Below are 22,682 nucleotides of genomic sequence, written 5' to 3'. Positions count from 1 at the left end.
ATTCATTCATTCATTGTTAATTTATCCAAAAAGTAACGTTGTATTTTTTCATCAATTATGTGTGTAAAGCAAGTTTTTTTTATCTTTATTTAAATAAAGATGTTGTGTATTTTTTCAAATTCGACTAAACTTTTGAGTTGAACACGACATCTATTATTTATATTTGCAGTAATAGAATTTGGTAGTTGGATTTTAGCAACTGTTTGTGATGACAGTTTCTTATTTTCATGTATAGCAGTCTAAAATAATAAAGAAAATTAAAGTAGAGTTCCCTCTCACTCTCTCTCTTTTTTTTTTTCTTTTCTTCTTTACCTTGGCTTTACGAGTTGATAGTAGTATCTGTTGAGATGGCGTATCCTTTTGATCTTGTGCTATTTTATGTCTTAATTGATTATATCTTTGTTTTAGGGTATACAGCACAGATTGTTGCGTTTGGTATTGATAGTCTGGTAGTCTTTTCTCACTTTGCCATTTACCAGCACGATAGTGAGATGAGAGCTGTACTACCTTCAAGGATGCGCTTACAGTACGTATATCCTTTACAAGCATACGTCTTTCAAGAGCAAAAGATCCAAGTAAAGGCTTGTCCAAGTTGAAGTCTTTAGCATCATTAAGCTTCTTAAAAGGTTGTTGATGGAGTTGGAGTGATCGAGCAATGTCCAATCCTTTAAGGTGTGCATTCTCAGAACGTAAATAACGAATAACCGACTTTAAGAGGTCAATTTGTCCGTTTAATTCATACAGACTGGTATTTTCAACTTCAATTAAGTCATCATTCACCATTAAATCAAATTCTGCTATCTTTTAGCTACAGAAAATCTCTTTTCTTCATTTTTGAGGGCATTCTTTTTAAGTTCTGTATTCTCTTGTTCTAATGCATCATATTCAATCTGAAGATTCTCCATTGCTTCAGCATACATTTGTTCTTGACCTTGTACTTTTGATAATGTTTCTTCCAGTGAGTTGATCTGCTCAGCTTGTTTCTTTACTATTTCCATACGTTTTTTAAGTAACTCAATCTTGACATTCGATTCTTGAAGTGCTTGATCCTATATATATATACATATATAAATAGATTAAATTATTCATAACTAGTTTTACAAAATATACATATACATATTAATACAGACTTTAATTTTCACATCTTTGATTAATTTTACAATCTCATCGCTATGTTGTTGTAATTTACGTTCCATATCATGATTAATAATAACTTCTGCCTTAATATCGGAAGCTCGTTGAACCCAAGGAGCTACTGTAGTTATAACTAAATAAATAACAAAGTCTGTAAGCGATATATATAAATATATATAGATATATAGATCTATCGTTTTTCATCATTCTAAATAATAATACTTTTTTCTGTTTTGTTTTCATTTGATATTTGCTCAATTGTGCTTCCAAGTTCATTGGTTAGAGATTTTAGTGTTTTTAAACAAGCTTCCCACATGGAACTTTCAGCAATTTCAAGAACCTCATCTGCCTTATTATAAACGATTTGCTGAATCATACTTAGGCTGATATCTTCTTTGCTATCCATTTTAGCACTTATATAAGCTGAAATTTGTTTATATGTTTCATAACAAAATTTTCCAAGTTTGGAACTGATGGCAAATAACATTCTGAATTGATGAAGGTATTCTGGTCTTAAGGTTAATGCTTGCTCTGACAAATCTTCTAACTGGCGCACTATTTTCCTAACCAAATTCATACATTTAGTTGCACTACTCTGTTATAGAAATCTTATCCTCAACTTACTTTGCCAACACCTTACTATTTTTAGCTTGAGAAACAAGTCGACCTAGTGGTTCTAAATAATCGTAGTCTAATGTTTGGCGTCCTTCAATTATATTTATATCTAAAAACCAAATATAATGAATAACAAATATCAATCTTTCTTTGTCATTTTTTTTTTCGTCATTACTTTCATTTTGGGTTGGACAATCTAACGCTTGCTTAACAAAAGTTAGCTCTACAATTATTCGATCTGCATTTAAATCTAAAGCTCTTGTTAATCCAAAGAATTGATCAAAATGATTAGCCTCATTTTGTACTAAGTGAATTTCACTTAAATGCTCTAATTGAGCGATAATACGTTGTAACTCAACTACACATTCTAATTCATTGATCTCATTCATGCGCATCAATTCAACAAGACTCGTCAATCGTCTTTCTGCACCCATTAAATCATGATAGACCTGTCCCATCTTGATAAACATGGCAGGCTGACAATTTTTAATAAATGTCACAAATCGTTTACTTATGTCGCTCAACCATCCTGCACGCTGACGCATCTCACAGACAGCAATAAGACTTTCAGGCACAATGTCCATGATTTTTTCACTAATTGGATAATTTTGATCTAAATGCTTGATAATCAATTCTGTCTTAAATACGAGCCGTTTAAATAACAACAGACATGATATGGCATCATTTTCGGTCCTGAAGAATGAATCGGGTAAATAAGGCTGAATACAATTAAGTCGATCATTGGCTTGAGCAGCATCCAATTTACGTAGTTCTAGGTCAATTGCTTTTGCTTGTGCTTTCATTACAGTAGATTGTAATTGCATATGAAGGGACATCATAGCTTGTGACTGACTGCTTAATGTTTGCTTCTCTGATTGTTGACTTACTTCCTTAAAGCGTAACTGTTCTAAATCGTTTTGTAAAGTTGTAACCAGCTCACGGAATTGCTGAATTGTGGTCTCGTAATCTGCGTTAGTTTCTTCTGAGGATCGAAGACGTTCTAGCTGTTCACGTAGTAGCATATCTCTATGATCTGAAATATAGAACATATCTATCAGAAGTCTGTTTCTCTCTCTCTCTCTTTTTTTTTTTTTTTTCATCTATTTTACCAATTTCAGCTTGTAACTGCTTTTCATTTTCAATATGATTCTCTTCTAGTTCATCTGCAAGTTCTTTAAGGGCTTCCAAATCCTCAATAATTAGATGCATCTCTTCTATTTTTTCTGTTAAACTCAAATTTTTCTCTGTTAATTGCTCAACTAAATCTTCAGCTCCCAGAGCATCATCCAAACGTTGCTTAAGTTCTTCAATCGTCAATTCTGATAATTCGAGCTTATTATGTATTTTATCGTATTGTTTTTTCACATCGTCTAATACATAGCTTTCCTTTTCCAATTCCTTGATTCTATCACAAAGTTCATTTTCACGAGCTGTAGTTGCATCACGTAATCTATAATAAAGCAACACGTAAGATAAAAAAAAAAAAAAAAAAAAAAACGTCTACAATTAAATATTACCTCACCAAAGCTTCTTTTAATCTTTCATTATGTCTTTCTAATTGAATAAACTCTAAAGATGTCTTTTGATCTCCACCACCTTCAGAAGAAACACGATTTATTATATCCGCTTCTTTTCTTAATACATCTAAATCAACCCCAATCTCCTCAATTTTATCTTTCAGCACATTCACTTCTTGTTGCAAGTGTTCTGCTCGTTCTTCAGCTACTTCCTTATCTAACGTGATCATCTCCAACGACTCAATAACATCATTGTATTTTACTTCATAATTTTCCTTTTCATCATTCGACTCCTTCAGTTCTCGTCTTGTCTCTCTCAACTCTCGTTGTAATTCACTAATCTTATCTTGTAACTTGTTTCTTAACGTCAAGAATTGTTCTGCTTCTTCTTTGATCTTTTCATATTCACGATATCGTTCACGGTCTTCTTGCCGTTTTGCTTCAAGTATTTTAAGTTTCAGACGAAGTTCTTCGTATTCTTTAAAGGAAATGATAGGATCTGATTTATGAATAGATAAAAGTGAACCATAACTTTGTTGTGGAGGAGGAGGAAGAGCAGCAGCAGCAGCAGTAGTAGTAGTAGTAATAGAAGAAGAAGAAGAAGAAGATGGAATGATTTCTTCAGAGACGGATAATGAAGAATCCTCTTCTTTGTTCACCTCCATCTCTTCTTGTTGGACATTGTTTTGACTCATTAAGGGTGTTTTATTTTTTTTAGGTGTGATGGACACTGATTTGGGCTGAGTGGAAAGGATGGTGCTGCTCTTTCGATTCATTAAATTAGGTAATCGACTTATACGTGATGATGAAGGTATTGCTTTCGTCGTCAATGATGAGGTCTCTTGTTCTAATGGCGACATTGAGGTAGTAGTAGTAGTAGTAGTTAACGAAGGATTATGAATAAGTTTGACTTGACTTGGTCTAACGAAGACACCATGATTGGTTTTACACTCAAAATAACGTTTACCCTGAACGACACCACTATTTTTCCCTTGTGGCTCGTCTAGTTCAATACCTATCCATTTGCCTGTTTGAAAACTCGTAATGCCTACAAAGCGAATCCATCCCATCTTGCCTTGTACCTGAGCCCGCATCCCTACTTTGAGCTCCGAATTCATCATTATAGTGTTAGGAGAGGAATTACGAAAACTGGATCGTCGTTGTTGAGGATCCATTCCCGACATGTATAATTAAGATATTGAGTTATATAAGTTTAAGAATGATTAATTAAAACACGATGTATATGTGTATATAAATGTATATATTTTTTTTAATAAAAAGAACAATAATTGTAATAAGACTGAGAAAAAAAAAAAAAAGGAATTGTTGTATGACTACTCTCTCACTCCTTATTAAGGATGATTATATTGATCAATGATATAATCAATGGCCTCAACTACTGACTTGAATACATTTACATTTTCACTTGCTTTACTATCTTCTTCACGATACTTTCCAGTTTGTACTAATGAATAAGAGGATTTTAATATCATGCATATGGCAAAAAAAAAAAAATCTTCTTCTTTATTTACCTAAAAAGCGATGTAAGCCTAACTCTTGAGCACCTCCTCCAAGGTCATTTATAACGTCATCGCCAATAATAGCCACCTCTTGTGGTCTATTCTCCATATCACTATAATAAAAGTCATTCAATAAATAAATAGATACATCCATATAATACCCCTTTCTTTCATATAAATTTACATTTGCTTAAGGGCCAATTTAAAGAAATCAACAGTAGGCTTACCAACAACCTTGGCAGTTATACCAGTAGCAAATTCAAGTACTATAATGGCTGTTAATTTCATCTTTATGTGTATACACATTTATATTTCTTTTTTTTTTTTTTTTTTTTTTTTTTTTTTTTTTGGGGGAGAGTAGTTTTATATTATTATTATGTCTTATTAAACCTTGTACAAATCCTCCAGGACCTAGTGACAGCTTTTCATCTTTATCAGCAAAATACTTTGCTTTATGAACAGCAATCAAAGGAATACCATGATTTGGATCAGAAGTTAATAAACGGAATGCATCATTCAACTATTATTGTTATTATAGAACACTAAATAAGTATAAAGTATATGTTTGTTTATAAAGGGGGGCTATACTACCTGATTGTAATTAAATTTAGAAGGAGCTAAACCGATAACGACAGCATTTGGATTATTTGTATCAATCTCTTTAAATTCCTCCATAGCAGCGTCTTCCATAAATAGCATAGGCCTAATAGTAGTAATCAATTTTAATTATTATTATGTAAAAATACAACTCGTTCATCAATCATTTGTAATACCGCAAATGGCTTGTTTTAATCAAATCATGACAAGCTGATAAGGATGTAAATACCTGAAAAAAAATAAAAATATATGATGAATAGTAAAGCAAGGTGGCATCTTGCTTTTTTTTTTTTTTTTTTTTTTTTTTTTTTTTTTTTTTTAAGAAATTATTTTACATCTTTCTCTTCAACATTAAATCCGAGATTTGTTAATTTTTGAACCAACTTTTTTGAAGACACTTTAGTAGTATTAGTTGCAAATCTTGAGAGCGATGAGCCAAATGAAATAAAAAAAAAAAAAAAAGTAAATCAATTCAAGGCTTTCATACTTACTTGAAAGGTATTTTACTTTCCTTTAAGCGTTGAATAGCTTCAATTGCCCCGGGAATAACCTTTGTATCAATATGAATAGTTCCACTCAAGTCAATTAAGACACCTTTAATAGCTGACATTTTAGAATATTTATATGTGAATATAAAAGAACGCGTAATACGAAAATTTTATTTTATTTTATTTTTTTAAAGAAAAAAAAAAATTATTGTTTAAGCATGGCTTTATTTATTTAAAGTTGACCACAGTTATCAATAACAATCTTCTTGGTAGTGCGACCAGAACCAGTACCGAAAGATTCAATCTTGCTAACAACATCCATACTAAAGAAAAGAAAAGAAAAAAAAAAGCCCCAATTAGAACAATAAATAAAAAAAAACAAAATAAATAGAGATATTGTTTACCCTTCAGTGACTTGACCAAAGACAACGTGCTTTCCATCCAACCAAGTGGTCTTAACGGTGGTAATGAAGAATTGAGAACCGTTAGTGTTAGGACCAGCATTGGCCATAGAAAGGTTACCGGGACCAGTGTGCTTAAGAGAGAAGTTTTCATCAGCAAACTTAGCACCATAGATAGACTTACCACCAGTACCATTGTGGTTAGTAAAGTCACCACCTTGAAGCATGAAATCAGGAATAACACGGTGGAAAGTACAACCCTTGTAACCATAACCCTTTTCACCAGTACAGAGAGCACGGAAGTTTTCAGCAGTCTTGGGAACAACATCAGCTCTCAATTCCATAACGATACGCTATGTCACAAATCAGTCTTTATCTGAACAAAGCTCATACTTTTTTTTTTTTTTTTTTCCTTCTTCCTTTATTCTTATCATTTATGATTACTTACGCCAAGAGGTTCACCGTTAGCAGAGACATCGAAGAAGACCTTAGGGTTAGACATTTTTATATATAATATTTATTAAGGAAGAAAAAAGAAAAAAAAAAAAATATAAAAAAAAACTCTTTTTATTTTAATACGTGTCATTCTTGTTTTTTTCTTTTAAATTACCGCCTTCCTTTAGTTTCCAAAACTTACTATTTTTTTTTTTTAAGTTTAGTTTAGTAAAAAAGATTTACAAGAAGACAGTCCATGTTTAACAGAATAGAGGATCTATGCAAAAAATAAATAAATAAATCTATTTTAATTGCATAAATAAATAAAGGTTGATATAAATATATACTTTTTTTTTTTGAAGTGTAAACTATGATTATAAAGACTACACAATACGTGAAAATGAATAGCTTTAAGTTCATAAAGGAAAGTCTTGATTTGATTTCATTTTTTTTTCATAAACAAGAGCCTGAGAACAATCATGGACATATTTTTTTTTCCCTTTGAATAACAAATAATAGTCTTGTGTTTAAATTTTTATTATTATCTCACTTGGAAACAATGACGTTTCCCTTTTTTTTCTTCTTCTTTTCATTTTTTTTTTCCTTGATAAATAAAATCAAGATGATATTAGATGAAGAATATGGATTACTTTCACAACAACCTGAGGAAGCTTCAGATAATGAACAAGAAGAAGCCATTGAATTTATATCATATGCAGAGAGCGATGATGACGATGAAGATCCTTATTTTATGCCAGAACATCATAAACGAACAAGTACTTGGACTTTTTTAAGGTAATGTATAATAAAAGGCAGTTATTTATTTCTTCCCTTTCCTTTCCTTTCCCTTTTCTTTTTAATACAAGTTAAATAATCATTAATATAAAGATTAACATGTGCACCTATTCAAGTGGTTCGATTCCTTATACCTGCTATTTGTATTATTACTATTATCATTTATACCATTATTATTGCAGTATTAGTTGAAAAGAAAAAAAAACTTTAGAAAGAATAAAACTAATCAAGTGTATTATTATAAATGAAGATAAGGTAAATTCATAAAAATGTAATGATGATTAACAAGTATTCATGTCTTTTCAAAGAAAGAAAGAAAAAAAAAATAGTGCTCCGTAGAGCATCCTTCTCAGAGATTTAGTGTCATCCTTGTGCAGGGGCCATGCTAATCTTCTCTGTATCGTTCCAATTTTAATAAGTGACAGAGGTCCCGTAGAACATGTCAATTAATTTTAACACAAAAATTTTCTTTATAAACCCGAGATTTAAGAGCCTGTTGCCGACTTGTGGTATAATAATTTTTCTGTTTTACCAAAAATAAAAAAATAAAATAAAAAATAAAATAAATTATAAATTATAACGGAAGCATTAATACTGTAGGCGCCGCTTATTAGTATTATTTTTTTTTTTCGATTACCCCAGAATATATATGTAAACACCCGTTGCTTTTTCTTTTTCTTTTTTTTTTTCTTATAGATTTCACTTTCTTTATTTTATTTTATATTGTTTGTGAAATTTAGAACAATGTCAAGTAAAGAGTATTCAAGAGAGGATATTAATAGAATGAGAAGAGCAATGGAAGGAGAGACAGCATTAGAAAAAATAAAGAGAAAGGCTAAAGAAGAGCCACTTGTACCAGCAGGTTTATTTTTTATTTTGCTTATTATATTATGATGAATTACATTAACTTATTTATTTATTTTTTTAGGCGTAGCTCTAACAACATTTGCCTTAATTGCGGCTGCAGTAGGTGTTAAAACAGGAAATAGAACTTATACGAATCAAATGTTTCGTCTTCGAGGTTGGATATATATAAATATTTATATAACATGTAGTAATAATTATTTTATATTACGTAATAGTGGCTGCACAAGGTTTTACTGTATTAGCTATGGTTGGAGGATCACTCTATTATCAATATAAAGAACAAAAAGAAGCCAAAGAACAGCAAGAAGATAATAAATAGTATACCAATACATCATACATCACAATAAAGACGATTTAGCTTATAGATGATATAATAATAGAATTCTATTTATTACGTAATATGAGGATGAATTGTACCCTACCCTACTGTCCATAGATAAAGTAAAGAAGTAAGATTGACTTCTTGATAATAATACACGTATTACATCAAAGTAGGATAAGAAGAAGATGCAATAATCATAATTTACTTCCTGTCTCTTTATTAAATGAATTCATATTTCACCAAGCTTTTATTATTTTTTTTAAGTTTTTAGTGGAAGTTTTTACTGGTCAAAAAAGATGATTATTTATCGATCGAAGTTAAAAGAAGGATATAAAAGAAGAATGAAATGATATAATAAGAAAAGAGAATAGCAGCCCTTTTTTTATATATGTATATATATATGGCAGGAAGAGCTACAAAGATTAAATTAATTACATTTGATGCTTATAATACATTATTCAAACCAAAAGGCAATTTAACTGCTTTATATGCCTTAGAAGCCTCTTTAAATGGTATTTATGTCTCTAAGGATGAAATCAATCAACATTTTGGTAAACTTTATAGGCGACAGATAGAAGAAAAACCATTTTATGGGCTTGCACAAGGTTTAACTGTACATACTTGGTGGGAAGAATTAGTTTATTCAACTTATATTCATGCTGGCGTATCTAAAAAAGGTATATAATGTATACATGTGAGTGTGTACGTGTATAAGTGTGTGTAGGTGTGTGTATAGGTATGTGTGTATGCATGTATATATAGTTAATATATAATTTCCTTAGAATTGGACCCTAAATTTGACAAAATATTTAATGGTTTATATAATCGATTTACTCAAAGAAAATATTATGAGTTATTTCCTGATGTCACACCAACACTTGAGTTTTTGAAAAAGAATGGATTTCAAATAGGAGTCATTAGTAATACAGATGAAAGAATTAGTAAATACACTTGGACTACTACTTTGACTTTTATTATTAATTCTGTTTTTTTATTTTTATTTATTTATTTATTTTTTTTTTTTAAATAGTTCCAGTATTACGGAATTTACAATTAGACACATATTTTAATTTTATTTTATCAAGTGTTTATGCTGGTTATGAAAAGCCTTCAAAACAAATATTTGATAAAGCTCGTACATTTTGTACTCAACAGCCTATTTCACCTAGTGAAGTATTACATGTTGGCGATGATGAAGAAAAGTAAGTAGTATAAAAGAAACATATGTGTATAGAGTGGCTTACACAGACATATATAAAGAGATTATCAGGGTGCAATTAATGCCGGTGAAAATGCAGTATTTTTAAATAGAGGTAAATTTTATTATTATCGATAGTCATGTATTTACTTGATGATTTGTAATAGAGAAAATACCCTATGAAGATAGCCTTGAACATATAAATGCTTGTAAATTGAAAAGAGAAAGTCATGATTATACAACTATTTCATCATTAACTGAGTTATATCCATTAATGTGCAATCGCTTTAATAATAAACTAGGAGAATAATAAAAGGTTTATTTATTTAAAGTTTGATTATCATTCATTAAATCAATTAAACTCTTTCCAAGTGTAGGCTCAACTAACGTGATGTTCTTTGAATATTTAAGTCGCTTATTCATATTCCAAATATTAATACAATCACCTACGTAATCCATACTTAATTCTCCATTTGATTGCCATTCTATTCTACAAATATACTTCCAATTATTTCTCTTTATTTCTTGATTTAATCCTAACTTTTCGATAAAGAATGTACCTTGAATATCAAATGCACTTAGTTTGTTTATGTTTAATATTTCACTTGACATGTATGCATAACCCTGAAATCTTTTACTTCCTTTTACACTGAATACAAGTATAACTTGATAAGAATGCTTTTGTATGTGTATATATAGAAAGAAATAGAGATAGAGGTAGAGATAGGTAGATAGATAGATAGAGAGAAATAGAGAAAGAGAGTGAGTGAGTGAGAGAATGAGAGTTAAAGTTATTTGTTATATAGCTAAATACTCTATTAAAATAATACCTCGTAAATTGTATTTAAAAAAGTCACTTTGCTTTTAGGAATGTGGACATAATTTATCTCTTTACATAGCATGAGATCTGCTTTATCATCAAGTTTAACAATAACACATTGATATGGTAAAATGGGCATCGTTGACAACAATAAATAAGGTGATACTATTGCATTACTATGATTGACATCATTATCATCATCATCCAGAGTTTGATTCTTGTCTGCTAACATTGTCACTAATAAGTTCTGTGGTGAAGAGGATGACTTGAAAGGACTACACATCATTTTCATCAAGTTTCCTTGATAATTATAATAAGGTAAAGTAGTAGTATTTAAATCAAAGAAAACAGTTGTTGAAGCCTTAGTCGTTATTGCATTTTTAGCTATGGATTCTTCTTGATTACATTTGAATGTATCGTTTTTATGATACTGTTCCTTTTGTCTTTTTTGTTGCCTTGATTTTTTTGATAAAGATGTAGAAGAATGCTTACTACGATGATTAGAGTCAACAGTATATGTGTAGTTAAGGTGTGAATGACTACTACTACTACCATCCTCATCATGATATTTAACTGTTGACTTTTTTTCCAACATATTAGCATAGTTTTGTTCTAATTCATAAAACTTGAACGAAATATTAAAAAAAAAGTAAAATAAAGTAAAATAAAAAAAAAAAAAATAGAGTCCTTACAGTACTGGGATAGCATTCAACTTGACTACCGTTAATCACTAATATGATTTATTATGATTTTTTTTTCTATTTTAAATTCTATATAATATATATATACATACAAATATATATGTATATATATGTATGTAATTTATACCTGACAGATGTATCTTGTTGTAACCTTTTAACATTTCTTCATAATTTCTATAAATTACATATGCACATTGTGGGTTACGAAAATATCTCATATACTATTTCAAAAGGACAATATGTAAAAAAAAAAAAAAAAAAAAAAAAAAAAAAAAAAAAAAAAAAAAAAAAAAAAAAAAAAAATTAAATAAAATAAAATAATAATATCTATTATATATTTATTTACTTATTTACCAATACATTAGGATCAAAGATATAATGTTGAAGTTCCTTAAATCGAGTTGTCTTTGCAATTTTCATTATCTTTAGAGGACAAGCATAGTGTCTAAAGAGTTCACGAATAAAGGGATTCAATCTTATTTTATCCAAGACATTGGGTTGTCTATGGATAGCATCCCATATACTCTCTTCTGTAGTAGATTGTGTTTGTTCCTGATGTTTAGTATGCTCAAGAATAGGTAAAGGCCCATAATGTTCATCAGCAAGTTGATTCCATTCATCCTCTATTGAAAGTTCCTTGACGATGGTTGCTTCATGTCCTGATTGTACCTCTGTACAAGGACTTTGAGATGTATCAGGAAGAACAATTTCAATTGAAGAAGAACGCGTAGAGATACTGTCTGTTGTAAGATGATCTTTGTCATCAGAATCATTTTTATGAAGAATAGTAATGGGAGAAGAAGATAAAAATGAATCTGTAGGAGGTGCTGATTGAGAATAGAGTTTCATATTTGTTGGTATTATTTCTAACTCTTCAGAGAGTAGTAGTTGTTTACGTTGTACAACATAATAATCGTCATCTATATCCTCATGAAGAGTAACTGTATCCATTTCATTACCAGAGCTAGCATGATGTCTTGTAGAATTATATTGCATGATCATATGTCGATGAAGATAATCATGTTCAGATAGAACAACACTTTGAGATAATCCTTGTGGTTCTTCTTGAGTAGGTACATAATAACGTATCACAGTAGTCGCATTATCATTACCGTCATCATGAATAGACATCTCTTGACGCATTGTATTAGAAGAAGATGAGGAAGATAACGAAGTAGCAGATATATTTCTAGGAATATCATCCATTTCAAATATTGCTTCTTCTTCTTCCTCTTTATTACACGTATCATCTTCTTTAGTTACTTGTTGATCTATCATTGATAAAGAACAGTGCTCCTTATTAGATGATGTTATGTTATTGTTGTTGAAATAAATTAACTTTTTTGATTTATTATACATATTGAAAACAAATAAATAAATAATAAAAAAGAAAGAAAAGATACGAGGGTTTTTTTAGCCTCTAATTAATTTATTTACGCAAAAGTCATACAAAAAAAAAAAAAGATAAACACCTATAGTTGTTTATACTTGAAAAGTTATATCGTATCAATGTACCTTTATTTTCTTGTGACTGGTAATCTTAACTACCACTACTACTATTGATCTTGTACAATAATGCAAAGTTTATGAGTTTAAATTTAACCTTAAAAAAAAAAAAAAATCCAAAGTTGATCATTATAAAACAAAATCAAGAATCAGAGAAACTGTTGCAAGCTTTTTATTTTTTTTTTTTTAAAAAAAAACCCAAAAAAAACCAAAAAGGTGGGGGGGGAGGATAACTTAACACACAGACAGTATTGAAATGATAAAAGAAGATTGAAGCGTTTCCTATGTCAATAAAAGACGATATCAGATGTATCATGAGGTGATGCTATATTCGTGTAAAGAGGAGGGGGCGTTGTTATTAATTCTCAAAGATACAACAGATCATGCTTCCCTTGTTATCTCAACTATTAGTAACCATTCGTTCTTTAAAGTGGCTAGTATTGTATATCAATGATACAAAATTAAATGGACTCACAAACTTTAAATGACCCTAATAAGCAGAAACTAATTGTCGATCAAATACTTTTACTAAATTGGATCTTTAAGAGGAACAAAAATGCAGATACACTCAAATAAAATAATACTAGCAGAAGGATAAATTGTCAAGTTTCATTCATCTTTATTTTCATTAAAAAAAAAGAAGGATTTCTTCTCAAGATGATAGTAAATAAAGTCCATGATGTATTCAATGATTTGAGGGGGAGAGGGGAGTTATCCAAAATTTATATATTTATTTATTCTTTATTTGGCACAGAATATTAAGATTCACTTGAATGCCGTATTGTCAATAAGAGGATAGGTTACTCAAAAAAAAAAAAAAAGCCTCTTATTGTTGTGTTAAAAAAAGAAATAGGTATGACTATAATACAATGAGTAAGAGGGGAAGGGAGAAACGATTCTAGGAATCCTTGCTGCGGTTATGGTAATAATAGTGGCAGATTCTTTTTGATACAATAGGTAATCAAGTTTGTGGAAGATGGTACAAAATAGATATATTAAGGAAAGAAAAAAAAATAGCAGGGCTAGTAAGTTTTGTGACTCATGTTTGAGAGTGTATTTATAGGAAAGAGCAAGAGGCTTTTAATCGCTGAAAAATACTTGGAGGCACAAATACATACAAAGATAATGAATAGAGTATTGTTTTGTTATCAATTAAGTGTATGTTAGTAATTTCAATGTCTATAAGGTGATAGCCATTCAAGACATCACCAAATACATTTATTGCGTTTCATAAATGATAAAAATAACTAGAAGATCTAATGGTATGAATGGATTAGTCATTTAGACTTGTTAAGAGTATTTTTATGTTGACCTAACTTTGGCTGGGCGAATTGAATCTATACATTTAAAAATGTTTTTACTTGTAATAAAACATAACTTTTAAAACCCTCTACTTGGACATAATATATATCTCAGAATTGTGCAGACTGAATTATCAAACAATTTATTTAAGGAAGAGAGAGAGAGAGAAAAGAGTAGCTATGGATAGGGGAAGAGAGAAGCCAATCGAGAAATCTATGTCCTGGTTATGATAACTGTGGATTCATATTTTTATGATGAAAGAGGCGATTAAATCCATACAATATTTGTTTTTTCTTTTTTAAAAAAAGAACTCAATCTTTCTCATGATTAGCAGTAGAGCATAGATGATCTTATGTCAATTAGAATATTCACTAGTTGAAAAAATATATGTTTTACCATCAACTAAAAAAGCAACCAGCCATTTTTGAAAAAGAGATGGGTCTATACCACTGAATATAATCAACAAGTATGACCAGTAGTATTACAATGCAACATAAAAAGATATCTTGTAATGTGATTGAATATATCGTCATACTAATTATTTCTTGTCAAATCAGGTATTGATAATAAAAAGATGATTGAACACAAGCTTCAAATAATGATACTTGGAAACATAAATAAGTTTATACTATCATTTTCAATCATGTCACTAAAATTAGGACATTTAAAGCACTTAACCGTATTCAGGAGTGACCCTTTTCGATTGTCATGCTTTAATTCATTGACAAAAAAGAAAAAGGTATTCCTTTTATCTCATGACTATTTTTTTCTATGAAATATACTTATGTTAACTAAATACAATTCTATTTAATATGTAAAATCATCAATCATTCCTAGTAGCAATTAATCGCCTTTTTTTTTTCTTGGTTTAAAAAGTAGATTGATTTCAAGACAATTTATGTTTAGACCACAGCTATTAGTAAAGCTTTTATGTTTAACTGTGATAACTTGATTCTTAAAAAATATTTCTTGTAAAACTCTTTTTTTTTTTTTTTTTTTTTTTTTTTTTTTTTTTTTTTTATAAATTTATACGCCCCCTTTTTTTATACATTGTGCACTCAGTAATTCTATTTTTCTTTTTTCAAGGAAGCGTGCCACCGTCGTCAATATTTAGCTATGATTGTAGGTGAAGGTGCGAGAGGAAGGAAAGCCCCATTTTCCACTAACTGACTCATCACTTGACTTTCATCTTTATCAAAAACTCCTTAGTAACTATATTTATAAAATATTTCATAAAATTTGGTATATATGGTTTTTCAGTCGCTTAAATGGATAAAGATAATGAATTCCTACTAGAGTATTTTATATCATTCACATGCAGTCTAGGTTATGTTAACTTACAATTTATAAAGATTAAATAGGTAAATTCTATATTACAAAGTAGTATAATTTAGACTATTACATTAAAAGATTCAAAAGGCTAATTGTAAAGGAAAAAATAATTTTACAGTTTAATGTTTATTAAAGGTGGAGACAATCTATTTGAAAGAAGATTTATTTGAACAGATATAATACTAAATTCTAATTTGTAACAAGAGAAATACAATTTAGTTTATATGGTATCTGACAGCAAATAGTATATAGAATAGCAAGCCACAAAAAAAAAAAAATTCAGTGAATTGACACATGCGTAACTATACTCATAGATGATGCTATATGTAAAATAGAGTAATTCCACTTAAAAAAAAGGCAAGCGATCTCAGATTTCTACCACTTTATAAATATTGCTCTTTTCTTTTAGGTGAATATATTAAAAATTAATGTTACAAAATACCACATATATCAATGCTTCTCGTTTCAAAAAAAAAAAAAGCTGTACATGCACCTTTGTATAACCTTATAAAATCAAGTTACTACAAATTAGATAAAAAGACACATTTGAAAGTAATCAGCTGGTCCGTGCCCTCTCTCCCCCCCTTTTTTTTTGACTTGTTTCTGGGAGAAATGAAAAGTACCTTGATGAAGCATCATCATCTTCCTTTGCTCCGGGATATTCAACCGAATACATTCTTTTACGACTATGGTTACTTATTGATGTGATCAGCAGATTATGAATAAATTAAAAAAAAAAAAGAAAAAAAAAAGAAAAAAAAAAGAAAGTGTCTAAAGTATACATCATTACTGTATATCAACATACCCAGCCCTATTTTATTATTCTTGTTATTATTATTAAATGTTTATAACACTTGACCTGCATGTAAAATAGAAACATATATAACCATAAGAAAACAAAGATTTATAGGATGACATTTTTAATTCTATACACAAAGATGGAATACAGAGTAATAAGAGATGAAACCATTTACTGTGTTCAAACGTTAAAGTCCTTTTAATCGTACAAAGTAAATGAGATTGAATTCTTTCTCCTTATTACTACCTGAAGTAAGTAAATCCGAATAACATAAAGGAATTTGTACTAAAAGAGTCCTGTTAAGATTTATTTATCCATTTCATATTTATCAATCATATGATTTAAGCTTTAAGTAACACTAGAAGAATGATACTATAATTTTGTACAATTCTTCATTTCTTTTTTTTTCTCATTTTATACACATTAGATAGCACTTTTCTCGTTGATAAATCACAGGTCGAGATGTATTGACTAGAATATATGCTGCATATGATACAATCTACATATATCATCTAAACTGATGTATGTATGTGTATATATGGATATATATATTATGTATAAAAATATATATACTTTGCAAGCCTAAATTACTGTACAACAATCCCATAATCAAAAAAAAAATCTATCAGGTGAAAATCAAATAAGATTATTCAACGACTCGACATTTCTATATAAATATGTCTATTTTATGACAAAATAGTTTATTTTTCTCCTCCTCTTTCATTTATTCTAATACCTATTTTTTTTTTTTTTTTTTTTTTTTTTTTTTTTTTAAGAAATTCTCTTCTCTATTATATCAATAAAATGACAAATATATTCCAAAAGGTATAGGAAAATAAAATAAATATTAGATCTGTTTCTTCTTTATGTATTGATATAAATATTTATTTATAACAGCGTTCAACCATAAACAAAAATAGGTCATTCTGTCCTTTAATTCTATATCATGATAACCCATCAACTCAACTTTCAATGGAATTAAATGCTAATTTACATGAACACCGTACAGCTATAGATCGTCATCGAAATAAGACCAATGAAATGTTAAATCAAAATGCACAATTTTGGATTGAATTATCTACAAACTTGATAACAGACATTTCAGGTAACTAAAGGAAAAAAAAAGTAGTACATGTGTAGTAGTACAAATAATCAGTGCACTAAATAGCATAATTATTATCTTATTGTTTTCTCTCTCTCTCTTTTTTTCCCTCGTTTTTTTTTTTTTTTTTTTTTTTTTTTTTTTTTTTTTTTTTTAGATTGTTTAAATAATAAAGATATCAAAGTGTTGCCAAGTACAAGTACAACATCAAATATTAGTTCCTCTTCAAGCTCAAGTTCTGGTGATAGTATTGTCACAATAGATCATCATGTGAGAAATTCTCGACCGCCACTCATTAAGAATTCACCTTCCATTACTTCAAATCATTTCTCTTCTGATAGGATAGAAGAAGAAAAATTTAAAATGATATCATCTTCACGACAGAAAAGACAGTCTAGATTAAAATCTTTAAAACCAACACAAACATTGTCTGATACTGTAACAACAACAACAACAACAACAAAGAAAAGACGTCGAGGAAATCTACCAAAAAATGTTACTGAGTTTCTTCGAAAATGGCTTATTCAACATAAAAAGCATCCTTATCCTGCAGAAAAAGAAAAAATAGATCTTGCTCGTCATACGGGTCTGACTGTAAATCAAATCAGTAATTGGTTTATTAATGCTAGACGTCGAATCTTACAACCAATGCTAGAATCTGAAAGTCTAACAGCACATATCATGGCACATCCTGACCTTAAACATCCACATTCTCTCTTAGTGAATCATGCAAACACAAAGCGATATGATATTTATACGAATGAACAATACTATTCTAATTCTCTTTGTAAGTAATCAAAAGGGTCATTTTTTTTTTATTATCATTCTAATTAAACTTATTCTATTTCCTAAAGATGATTCTTCTTTACCTACAATGAATAATAAGAATGAGCTTCATTATCAACAAAAGCAGCAATCTATTTATCATTCAAATCAAAAAATGACGTTTTTAAACAAGTCAAGTTTAATGGAAACGAACCATTCGAAAATATCATCTATACACTAATAAGAAAGAAAAGAAAAGAAAGAAAAAGGGAGGGTCTACCTTAATAACTTTCTCTCTCCATTTTTTTGTTTATATTATTACCATTGTATATTATTATTATTCTATTCTCCTTCTCCCTTTATTTACATTCTTTTTTTTTATTATTATTAAATAATTATCATTTGTAATTTTATCATCATTATTTACTTTACCGAGATCTATAAAAGGAGAATAATGATGTGTCACTGTTTGACAGAATAGTTAAGTGATGACCCCTATCCATTTGAAATATACATACATATATGTATATGCATGTATAAATGCTACTCATTTCTTTTTGATCTTTTTTTTTTTTTTTTTTTTTTTTTTTTTTTTTTTTTTTTTGCGTTTTACAAAATGTATCATTCTTCCTATTGAATTCTACTGTATAAAAAGATTATATGTTATTATTGTGTAGTAATAAAAAGAAGCTGATTTGTAGGTATAACATGTTTTATTGTCATCAGCCCTTTTAGTGACATAATTTGTTGAATAAAGTAATAGCTTCTTATTTAACAAAAAAAAAAAAATAATAATATACCTCAGTAGTACAGCATCAAACAAAAGATATACTTTTTCTCAATGGTGTATTACTACATACTCGAAAAAAAAAAGAAAAGAAAACGAAAATAGTGATTTTCAGTTATACATTTGACATTTTTTTTGTAGTAATAAATCATGGGACCCTAATGGATAATTTACATATTATTTTAAATGTTAATATGTGAATCATAAAGTAGCAATAAAAAGGACCTTCTTTTTTTTTCTTTTTTAAATACAATAAAAAGTGGTGAAACCACCATTTTTATGTCTTATTTTAGACATTGTTACCAGAATTGGGGTGGTTATATACAAGAAGAAGAAAGTTACATTAAATGTATAATATGAGTATTATACAATAATAATAATAATATATGTATTCACGTATGTCTGTGCGTTAGCAGTAAGGTTTATTAAAGAACAACTTTATTATAGAAAATCCTATATTGATTACATACAAAATAATGTGTAGATTTATAAGATTGAAAATGATAGATACATATATATATTATAAATCTATGTACATGAATATTAAATGTCTGAATAGCTCCATTGACTATAGACATTTTTCAAGCATTCATTCAAGAGCTAGACGTCTGTCAAAAAAAAAAAACAATAAATAAATACGAATGGGTTTATTCAATTTATGCAATGGTCATTAACTGATACTAGTTCCAACATCCTTGTATTCAAATTGTTATTATCCGCAGTGAAGTAATAATCTTCCCCCCCCTCTCCCGCTCTGGCACTTCTCTTAACTTTGGACCAGAATAATTCAATAGAGTTTAAAAACGATGAATAAGATGAAAAAGTACATGACTTTATATCCGCACAATACAGTTAGACTTCAAACCTCAGTGATTTTATAAATAACAGTGTTTTCTGTAATACCACCCTTTTATGTTAGTCTATTTGACCCAAACTTCTTATAGCATTCATAGAAATAAACTCTATGAAACACTTACCAGAGTATATCTCTTTTAGTGTTTATTTTAACCTTTTAAGCTTTGTCATTTCTTTTATTTATTTTTTTTAAATATACTTATTAAAACCTGCTTTATTAATAAAAACACAGCATTTTTCTACTCGAGAATTCTATCCCTATATAATATGTATACATATATAGATGTCATTATGAAACATTCATGAAAATACAAGTGTTTCCAACTTCATACAAACTAAACAGATATGTGAGACAAGATGGCTATAAAGGATTACTGGGTAAAGTATTCAATTCAAAAATTTCAAGCGAATGTATGTATTCTTTGTCCACCAAAGTATAATTTCTGGAAATCTTACTCTAAGGCCTTTTATAGAAATTGGTAGTATGTATGATAAGACTGAATTTTTTTTTTATTACCAACTGATTTGTTGCTTCTTACTATCTTGTAAGCGTTTCTCGTCATCTTTCTCGTATACCTTTTTTTTGCATCACATATTGTGCTATTCACTTGACAATTATTACAGTATTTTCCTCTGATTTCCTTGAAGACTAGATCTTGTTTGATAACAAGATTAAGAACTTCTTGTATTTATCAAGGTAAATAGGATCTATCTATTTTTTATGTATTTTTTTTTTTCACATTATTACTGTTTCGAACCAACTCTGATCTATAATTAGCCCTTCCCAGTAATGTAAAATAAAATTTTATATCAATCTATGATTCCCTTTTAATAGCTAAAAGTGTGTATATGCATATGCATTTGTATATATTCATGTTTATATTTATGCAATAGCTTTCACATTTTATTATTGTGAATTAATAATAAATTGGAGGTGTATTGACTGTATCCTTTTTAATGGGCATAGAATTTCCCATTTTAGTTATCATCTTCATCATTCCTTTCGCTTGCTGTTGACTTGATATTTCTTCTTCTCTTATAATATCAGGATAATACACTTTTTGACTACAAAAGTGCTCTAATTGACTTTCCTTGCTTGGAACGATTGCAATTGTTTCTTCATCACTACTAGTACTACCCTCAGACATGATCGTATGTGATGACTTGGGCTGTCTTTTAAGATAAAGTCGTTTCATATGAGACATTGAAAGAGGAATTGATTTTATCTTGTTATTCCATCTCATTGTTGTCTTTTCATTCATAAAATTTGTTTCATCATGGTACTGATTTCCCTTTTTTATTAAGGGTATGAAGTCATCAAAGGCAACACAAATTTGGTTTTCAAACTGGTGTGTCCTTGTGTTAAATGGGTCCTTGTCAAGTAGTATTAATCTGTTATGTAATCCTTCAATTCCAGTAGTGATAAGACGATATAAAAGAGGTGATAAATGAGCTTGTGAAGGATCTAGATGAGTAGAAAAGATAGATATATAACATTCATCCAACGTCTTATTACTTTCTTCGGTTGCTTTATAATCATTTTCCAACATGGCATAGAGGGCAATATGGGCAATTGAAATCCAATCAAAGTTTCTTCTTTGAATTCTTTGAATAAGTCTATTATAAGACTTGGTCTTTGCCTTTGCTGCCTCAGTCTTAGAGGTGGGTGTTATCAAATGACTAGTGGCAGAATACCTTGATAAATGATGATTCTTTTTCAGTTTGAATAAAGTTGAAGGATGATGATGCCGTTTATAATTCTTGGAGTGTTCAATGATCATACGGGTCAAGAAGTGATTCGCCTTTTCAGCAAGGATTGGATCACAATCCAAAGGACCCAAGACTATCTTCCCCATCGCTTCTCCTAATCTATAAGCATCCATTAAATTGATATCTTTGTATTGCATGACTTTAATAAGAAAATCCAATAACTCTAAAAGAAAACTCTTTCCCTTTTTCGTTATATATTGAGAAAGTTCATCCAATGTACAAGCTATTATATATAAGTTTTATAGAAAGTGTGTGTGTGTTTGTATATAGACTTACTTTCATAATTTATAGTTCGCCATATTTTTCTTGTCATTAAACGTTCGTGACAACACCAGATAATATCTTGCATTAATGTTGCAACAGAATGAATACTAACTTGAGTAAGGTCTTCTGGTGTACAATTATGTTTTCGAAAGACTTTTAAAATTAAGGTACCATTAGGAACTATTATTATAATGGGATCATTTAGTTTCTGTTATAAATAGAGGAGATACTTATAATAAAACGAGGAGATAGATAAAATAAATAAATATATGTATATATGATATAAAAGATAATATGTTTGTTTGTATACTATTGAATAATAGGAATTCATTAATAGAGGTAGAATACACTCACCAGATTTGCGTAATATTTTACGCTCACTTAATCCTATTTACTCAATAAAAAAAAATAAGCTTTGGTTTAATCAATAAAATTTCGTTATATACCTCTTTTCTGTATCTCATCCATACATATACGACTTATTTGAATAGCAAAATCAAAGGAATACATGAATAGTAGTTGACTATTATTGTTTTATAAAGAGAAGGAAAAAGAAGATCAAAGAAGAAGAAGAAGAAGAAAAAAGAAGTGAGAATTTAGTTTTTTATATATTTCGGGTAAATAGTTCTGTTGAATATGTATTTTATATCTTCATATTAAGGCTTTTACTATTTCATTTAACTTTCCCCTTCTTTTCTTCTTTTACTCCCCTTCCCCCTCCTTTTTTTTTTTCTTTACGAGTTTACTTAAAAACAACAACAACAACAACAACAACAAGGGAGAACTATAA

General features: G+C 29.1%; 9 protein-coding genes across 9 annotated transcripts; 4 read left to right on the top strand and 5 right to left on the bottom strand.

The window, feature by feature from the left end:
* Position 1: 1 nt before the first annotated feature.
* On the bottom strand, positions 2–4,653 carry BX663DRAFT_523954 (dynein associated protein-domain-containing protein). The gene is made up of 9 exons (XM_051529577.1): positions 3,267–4,653; positions 2,859–3,199; positions 1,925–2,782; positions 1,759–1,858; positions 1,357–1,697; positions 1,131–1,267; positions 813–1,049; positions 313–708; positions 2–199 (listed from the first exon to the last, which is right to left on the bottom strand). The coding sequence occupies exons 1-9, from the start codon at positions 4,448–4,450 to the stop codon at positions 158–160; spliced, it is 3,636 nt and encodes a 1,211-aa protein (XP_051378724.1). The 5' UTR covers positions 4,451–4,653; the 3' UTR covers positions 2–157.
* Positions 4,561–6,132, bottom strand: BX663DRAFT_235143 (HAD-like domain-containing protein). The gene is made up of 8 exons (XM_051521829.1): positions 5,875–6,132; positions 5,719–5,803; positions 5,560–5,612; positions 5,378–5,489; positions 5,177–5,306; positions 4,971–5,052; positions 4,799–4,899; positions 4,561–4,731 (listed from the first exon to the last, which is right to left on the bottom strand). The coding sequence occupies exons 1-8, from the start codon at positions 5,991–5,993 to the stop codon at positions 4,619–4,621; spliced, it is 795 nt and encodes a 264-aa protein (XP_051378723.1). The 5' UTR covers positions 5,994–6,132; the 3' UTR covers positions 4,561–4,618.
* Positions 6,003–6,791, bottom strand: BX663DRAFT_523945 (peptidyl-prolyl cis-trans isomerase A1). The gene is made up of 3 exons (XM_051529576.1): positions 6,721–6,791; positions 6,276–6,625; positions 6,003–6,194 (listed from the first exon to the last, which is right to left on the bottom strand). Exons 1-3 carry the CDS (start codon positions 6,772–6,774, stop codon positions 6,104–6,106), a joined length of 495 nt encoding a protein of 164 aa, XP_051378722.1. The 5' UTR covers positions 6,775–6,791; the 3' UTR covers positions 6,003–6,103.
* A 387-nt stretch (positions 6,792–7,178) lies between these two features.
* On the top strand, positions 7,179–8,080 carry BX663DRAFT_523942 (uncharacterized protein). The gene is made up of 2 exons (XM_051529575.1): positions 7,179–7,502; positions 7,596–8,080. Exons 1-2 carry the CDS (start codon positions 7,267–7,269, stop codon positions 7,711–7,713), a joined length of 354 nt encoding a protein of 117 aa, XP_051378721.1. The 5' UTR covers positions 7,179–7,266; the 3' UTR covers positions 7,714–8,080.
* A 166-nt stretch (positions 8,081–8,246) lies between these two features.
* On the top strand, positions 8,247–8,688 carry BX663DRAFT_489841 (hypoxia induced protein conserved region-domain-containing protein; the record flags this gene model as incomplete). The annotated part of the gene is made up of 3 exons (XM_051524926.1): positions 8,247–8,364; positions 8,431–8,523; positions 8,585–8,688. The coding sequence occupies 3 exons, from the start codon at positions 8,247–8,249 to the stop codon at positions 8,686–8,688; spliced, it is 315 nt and encodes a 104-aa protein (XP_051378720.1).
* BX663DRAFT_523941 (HAD-like domain-containing protein) lies at positions 8,583–10,381 on the top strand. The gene is made up of 6 exons (XM_051529574.1): positions 8,583–9,368; positions 9,474–9,632; positions 9,722–9,893; positions 9,952–10,004; positions 10,057–10,205; positions 10,267–10,381. The coding sequence occupies exons 1-5, from the start codon at positions 9,080–9,082 to the stop codon at positions 10,197–10,199; spliced, it is 816 nt and encodes a 271-aa protein (XP_051378719.1). The 5' UTR covers positions 8,583–9,079; the 3' UTR covers positions 10,200–10,205; positions 10,267–10,381.
* On the bottom strand, positions 10,208–12,688 carry BX663DRAFT_555620 (YT521-B-like domain-containing protein; the record flags this gene model as incomplete). The annotated part of the gene is made up of 5 exons (XM_051531645.1): positions 10,208–10,567; positions 10,720–11,334; positions 11,402–11,439; positions 11,538–11,631; positions 11,765–12,688. The coding sequence occupies 5 exons, from the start codon at positions 12,686–12,688 to the stop codon at positions 10,208–10,210; spliced, it is 2,031 nt and encodes a 676-aa protein (XP_051378718.1).
* Positions 12,689–17,107: 4,419 nt separating this feature from the next.
* On the top strand, positions 17,108–18,763 carry BX663DRAFT_523919 (uncharacterized protein). The gene is made up of 4 exons (XM_051529573.1): positions 17,108–17,174; positions 17,247–17,454; positions 17,609–18,238; positions 18,306–18,763. The coding sequence occupies exons 1-4, from the start codon at positions 17,154–17,156 to the stop codon at positions 18,455–18,457; spliced, it is 1,011 nt and encodes a 336-aa protein (XP_051378717.1). The 5' UTR covers positions 17,108–17,153; the 3' UTR covers positions 18,458–18,763.
* Positions 18,764–20,773: 2,010 nt separating this feature from the next.
* On the bottom strand, positions 20,774–22,442 carry BX663DRAFT_523917 (uncharacterized protein; the record flags this gene model as incomplete). Its single annotated transcript, XM_051529572.1, has 4 exons — positions 22,339–22,442; positions 22,247–22,279; positions 21,905–22,072; positions 20,774–21,851 (listed from the first exon to the last, which is right to left on the bottom strand). The coding sequence occupies exons 1-4, from the start codon at positions 22,400–22,402 to the stop codon at positions 20,776–20,778; spliced, it is 1,341 nt and encodes a 446-aa protein (XP_051378716.1). The 5' UTR covers positions 22,403–22,442.
* Positions 22,443–22,682: the final 240 nt, after the last annotated feature.

This window comes from Cokeromyces recurvatus, assembly GCF_025118155.1.
Source record: "Cokeromyces recurvatus strain NRRL 2243 chromosome Unknown BX663scaffold_37, whole genome shotgun sequence".
Lineage (NCBI taxonomy): Eukaryota > Fungi > Mucoromycota > Mucoromycetes > Mucorales > Mucoraceae > Cokeromyces > Cokeromyces recurvatus.
Note: the sequence above shows the minus strand (reverse complement) of the source record. Positions and strands in the feature narration are given on the sequence as shown.